This window comes from Coregonus clupeaformis, chromosome 15, assembly GCF_020615455.1.
Source record: "Coregonus clupeaformis isolate EN_2021a chromosome 15, ASM2061545v1, whole genome shotgun sequence".
Lineage (NCBI taxonomy): Eukaryota > Metazoa > Chordata > Actinopteri > Salmoniformes > Salmonidae > Coregonus > Coregonus clupeaformis.
This window is the reverse complement of record NC_059206.1, coordinates 33,666,925-33,672,924: the sequence shown is the minus strand read 5'-3', so window position 1 is coordinate 33,672,924 and position 6,000 is coordinate 33,666,925. Positions and strand designations below refer to the sequence as shown.

Sequence of the window (6,000 nt, the reverse complement as noted above, 5' to 3'; positions counted from 1 at the left end):
ACCTATTATGAATTGTAGCCTATATAGTAGTAGCACAACATATTCCAAATGGGACAGCCTAAATAAATCATGGAGAAATCACTAGTCCCATTGACCTCTCATGCGTTTCATTTCCTCGCAGCCCTTTCCCCCACGGCGATTACGCACGAGAGTCGTTAATCTGACGAAATATGGGCACAGCACGCAGCCTGATTTTCACTCATTCTATATGCAGGACAGGATATAACATATTCGCAGTCTACTCTGTGGAGTTTGTTATTAGTTGCGTTCACAATAAACGGTTGATGTAAAAGAAGCAGCAGCCCACAACGTGGACCTTTGTTCTACAACTTGGCGATCCAGAAGCGAAAGTGAATTTTACGCAGAAAAATCAGACGGGGGCAACGTCCAAAAAGTAGCGTAATGTGGATACCCAAGCTGGTGGATCTAAACAACACTTCATTTATTACTCGGAACAGGAATTTACCGTTACATCTGTTATTAACATAGAGTTATATATTTTCATTAGAGCCCTTTACTTTGTTGGGGATTGAAGAAATGTAAATTACCAGAGATGTGTGTTAATTGAGAGCAGAAAGTCAGACGCTGTTCTCTTCGTGCGTTGTTAGAGCGCTCCTCTAGATAATCAGGACTTTCCAATTTGCCAAGATGCTATACTTTCCTCTCCTTTGGTTGTTGCCAATTGTCACAGTATTTATGTTCACACTTCTGACAGGTAAGGATCCACTTTGCTGTGATAGATGGTGATTATGAAATGGTTTGAGATTAATACTTTTTTCATTTTGTCCATTCTAATTTATTTTGATTCTCCCACCCAGATGTACTTGAGTGTACTTTACTGAACTCACAAAAAGTTAAAACATTTGATCAACAGATAAAAAAACACAGTTTGACAGTTGGAAACACATTTGAGGGAAAAGCTTATTTTATTACAGTAGGCCCATACATTGATGTAGAGGCATTCATTCATTGAATACATGGCCTTTCCTATTTACATACTACATAAAAAAATATATCTAAACTTTTTTTAAAATTGCTTTTCACTTTGCACTTATAAGTGATGATCCTGAAAAGAACATGAATGTTATAATAAGTTAATGCTTTGAGATACCATAGGCCTATGTTTGCTGGAAAGTATTCTGGCATGACTACTGTTTTGATATACAGTGCATATTTTCCCATGCATTACTGAATGAAAGAGTCTAGTAAACTTGTAATCTTTAGTATTCATGAGAATTTATACATTTGAGATCTCCCTAAAAATATGAGAACTCTGTGATAGTTGGACTAATGAAAAGCACTTGAGGAATGTTGGGTCAACGGACGCCTCTCAGGTAATATCAGGTAATAGATTAATGTTGAGCATACAGATGTAGGAACTTAATTTGATCACTCTGTTGCAGGACAACTTTCCTGCAATGCAGGAAATGTAAGACTTGTAGTGTATTTGAGGTTTAAGAAGGCTTCAGAAATTTGTAATTTCCACTGTGAAATTTCAGACTTGATTTTCCCTTACGAAAAATTTACTAACCCCAACAAAAATGTCCATTAATTATAATTAATATAATATTTAACATTTCCTGTTGCTGCAGGATTATTTTCCTGCTGTAGCGAACTGGCTCAAATTAAGATCCTACATCTATAGCACTAAAACCTTAACATTTACATTTACATTTTAGTCATTTAGCAGATTGCAATCATTATGCTTGAACCCTCTTGTGTGGACAGTACCACTCTTTCACCCAGCAGTCCAGCAATTATGGGGTGGTGCAGGTACAGTCACACGTGGTGGTGGGGGCAGTTGCAGACATGATTTGTTTATTAGACGTGTGTGTGTTTTGGGGTCAGTTTGGCCAGAGAATGTGGTGCTAGAGTGGAAATCATCATCAGAGGGATTCGAGAGGGCTGGATGTCAGGAAACAGCCACTGTGTTTGTTTGGACATAACCTGTCCTGCATGACAGCAAATGAAGCCAAGCTGTCTGTCTTCTGATGATAACGATTTCACACTGCTGTTTCGGTGTGTGTCTGTGTGTCTGTGTGTCTGTGTGTCTGTGTGTCTGTGTGTCTGTGCCTTCTCATCCCTCCATAGTGGCCCTTGCTGTGTTCTTCACGTGTGTATTAAAATGATAGAGGTCAGTCTTTTGATGTCCTCCCTGCTTGGACATGAATATGCATGACTGTATTATTTTCCATTGCTGTCCACTCATTAAGATATCCAACTTGTGCCTAAGTGCAGATGTAGCCTGTAGAGGGATTAGAAAGTAAAGAAAGTAAAGAAGCATTAATATTTGCTTTGTGCACAATTTCACCTTATGACCCTCCACAAACACGGTTTATCCTTGGAAAGGAAAATGTGATTTTATTTGATCCTCTTCGTAATAGAAAGGTCACATAGGTTGAGCCATGAATGGCAGCGATACCCTTCCGTTTCCCCAATAATAATTGGCCAGCGATTGCTTACTCCCTTCTAACAAAATGCTAATGATTTCTCATTAATATTCTGCATGGCTGATCAGTGTGATCAGTGGTACATGAGGGTGTTTGGCCTCCCTGTGGAACTGTATCATTATGTTCTTGTTGTCTAAAGCCAACTAATTGAGAACAGAACAGCACACTCAGGTGTTTGAGGCTTGACATGCGGATCGTCTTTTGACAAATTACTTCAAAGATGCACGGCATGTCCAGATCAACCTTCAATTTCCGCCGGTGCACTTTAACGATGGCGGCCGTGTAGTCTGAGGAAGAGGAAGCTGGTGGGTCTGTCAGTGAGAGAAAGGTTAAGTGTCTGCCGGCTGCTGCATACCAGAGTTGTGACACGTTGTTTATTGTACAGACAGATAGTCATCCAACAGAGCCTCACAGTGCTGGTCGCTCGTTTTCTCAGACACATGAAGAGATAGTTAGTTACAGTATCTTCTGGCACGGCAGAGGTGGGAGGGCTGTTTCTATTGAGATATACACTGAGTATACAAAACATTAGGAACACCTTCCTAATATTGAGTTGCACCCCCTTTTGCCCTCAGAACAGCCTCAATTCATTGGGACATGGACACTACAAAGTGTCAAAAGCGTTCCACAGGGATGCTGGCCGATGTTGACTCCAATGCTTCCCACAGTTGTGTCAAGTTGGCTGGATGTCCTTTGGGTGGTGGACCATTCTTTATACACACAGGAAACTGTTGAGCGTGAAAAACCCGGCAGCGTTGCAGTTCTTGATACAAACCAGTGCGCATGGCACCTACTAACATACCCTGTTCAAAGGCACTTCAATCTTTTGTCTTGCACATTCATCCTCTGAACGGCATTCATACACAATAAAATAGAACAGAATAGAATATAATAAAACATTGTTGTCCATCCAGGATGGCCATTTTTCTTTGACATCACCTTACATTAAACGGATCACATAAACATACACTACCGGTCAAAAGTTTTAGAATACCTACTCATTCAAGGGTTTTTCTTTATTTTTACTATTTTCTACATTCTACATTTTCTACATACATAGTGAAGAAGTCAAAACTATGAAATAACACATATGGAATCATGTAGTAACCAAAAAAGAGTTAAACAAATCAAAATATAGTTTATATTTGAGATTATTCAAATAGCCACCCTTTGCCTTGATTACAGCTTTGCACACTCTTGGCATTCTCTCAACCAGCTTCACCTTGAATGCTTTTCCAACAGTCTTGAAGGAGTCCCATATATGCTGAGCACTTGTTGGCTGCTTTTCCTTCACTCTGCGGTCCGACTCATCCCAAACCATCTCAATTTGTTCGAGGTCGGGGGATTGTGGAGCCAGGTCATCTGATGCAGCACTCCATCACTCTCCTTCTTGGTAAAATAGCCCTTACACAGCCTGGAGGTGTGTTGGGTCATTGTCCTGTTGAAAAACAAATGATAGTCCCACTAAGCCCAAACCAGATGGGATGGCGTATCGCTGCAGAATGCTGTAGTAGCCATGCTGGTTAAGTGTGCCTTGAATTCTAAATAAATCACAGACAGTGTCTCCAGCAAAGCACCCCCACACCATCACACCTCCTCCTCCGTGCTTTACGGTGGGAAATACACATGCAGAGATAAACCGTTCACCCACACCGCGTCTCACAAAGACATGGCGGTTGGAACCAATAATCTCCAATTTGGAGACCAAAGGACACATTTCCACCGGTCTAATGTCCATTGCTCGTGTTTCTTGGCCCAAGCAAGTCTCTTCTTCTTATTTGTGTCCGTTAGTAGTGGTTTCTTTGCAGCAATTCGACAATGAGGCTAGTGAGCAAGCATTTTAGCCAGGTAGCCTAGGACAACAAAAAATAAAACCATGTACTGTATGACAGAGTCATAGACCGTTTCGTCAACAAGAAAGAGAGAAGGATGCCATTGGCACTTCTCTACAAGTAGGGTGAGTCAACATGTTTTTTCTACTTGCAACGAACGCACAAACACACACACAAGCAGAACCATGGACAGCCACATCATATTTAGCTTACGTTGATTGGACTAAATTGCTTTTGCTAAGTTTTAGTTGTCACTGTATTAGACTAAGCATAGGTGATTTGATGATGTTGAAATGTTGAAGTTGACATGGTGCTGGAATAGTGGAGGCAGCTCCTGCTTTCTTAGCGACTTGCAGTAATTCTCTGTGGTTCTAAATCAATAGTTGTTTAGTAGTCTGAAAATGTCGGAAATATGAACTTTCTTTACCATGCTGTAGGTCATGTAACTGTTTGTTACATGCAATATGCTTTGTGGACTTCACCGAGGTTACTCTGCGGTTTTGTGATGAAACAAAGGTGTGGTTGAATCTATTCTGCCACTGTGTCTTCTTATTGTCTTGACTTTAGGCATATATTATAGTCACAAGGCATATGAACTAACAGGTTATAGAGCAAACAGCATAATTATCACAACACATATGTTGATTTTACCCACGCATCGCTACTGTAGATAAGTGCAATGCATTCGGAAAGTATTCAGACCCTTTCACTTTTTCCACATTTTGTTACCTTACAGCCATTTAAAATGGATTAAATGTATTTTTCCCTCATCAATCTACACACAATACTCCATAATGACAAAGTGAAAACAGGTTTTTAGATTTCTTTGCAAACTTATTAAAAATACAAAACTGAAATACCTTAATTACATACTTTAAGTATTCAGACCCTTTGCTATGAGGCTCAAAATTGAGCTCAGGTGCATCCTTGAGATGTTTCTACAACTTGGTTGGAGTCCACCTGTGGTAAATTCAATTGATTGGACATGATTTGGAAAGGCACACACCTGTCTATATAAGGTCCCACAGTTGACAGTGCATGTCAGAGCAAAAACCAAGCCATGAGGTCAAAGGAATTGTCCGTAGAGCTCAGAGACAGGATTGTGTAGAGGCACAGATCTGGGGAAGGGTACCAAAACATTTCTGCAGCATTGAATGTCCCCAAGAACCCAGTGGCCTCCATCATTCTTAAATGGAAGCAATTTGGAACCACCAAGACTCTTCCTAGAGCTGGCCGCCTGGCCAAACTGAGCAATCGGGGGAGAAGGGCCTTGGTCAGGGAGTTGACCAAGAACTCGATGATCACTCTGACAGAGCTCCAGAGTTCCTCTGTGGAGATGGCAGAACCTTCCAGAAGGACAACCATCTCTGCAGCACTCCACCAATCAGGCCTTTATGGTAGAGTGGCCAGACAGAAGCCACTCCTCAGTAAAAGGCACATGACAGTCCGCTTGGAATTTGCCAAAAGGCACCTAAAGGACTCTCAGACCATGAGAAACAAGATTATCTGGTCTGATGAAACCAAGATTGAACTCTTTGGCCTGAATGCCAAGCGTCACGTCTGGAGGAAACCTGGCACCATCCCTACTGTGAAGCATGGTGGTGACAGCATCATGTGTAGGGATGTTTTTCAGTGGCAGGGACTGGAAGGCTAGTCAGGATCGAGTGAAAAATGAACGGAGCAATGTACAGAGAGATCCTTGATTAAAACCTGCTTCA

General features: G+C 41.2%; 1 protein-coding gene across 1 annotated transcript in view; it reads left to right on the top strand.

Moving 5' to 3' along the window:
* The first annotated feature begins 225 nt into the window (after positions 1–225).
* The window catches only part of LOC121583489 (transmembrane protein 132C-like), a 53,373-nt gene continuing 47,598 nt past the window's right edge, over positions 226–6,000 (top strand). Inside the window, exon 1 of the mRNA XM_045225110.1 lies at positions 226–715. Within this exon, the coding sequence (XP_045081045.1) occupies positions 649–715 (67 nt within the window). The 5' untranslated portion in view covers positions 226–648. The remainder of the gene's footprint in view (positions 716–6,000) is intronic.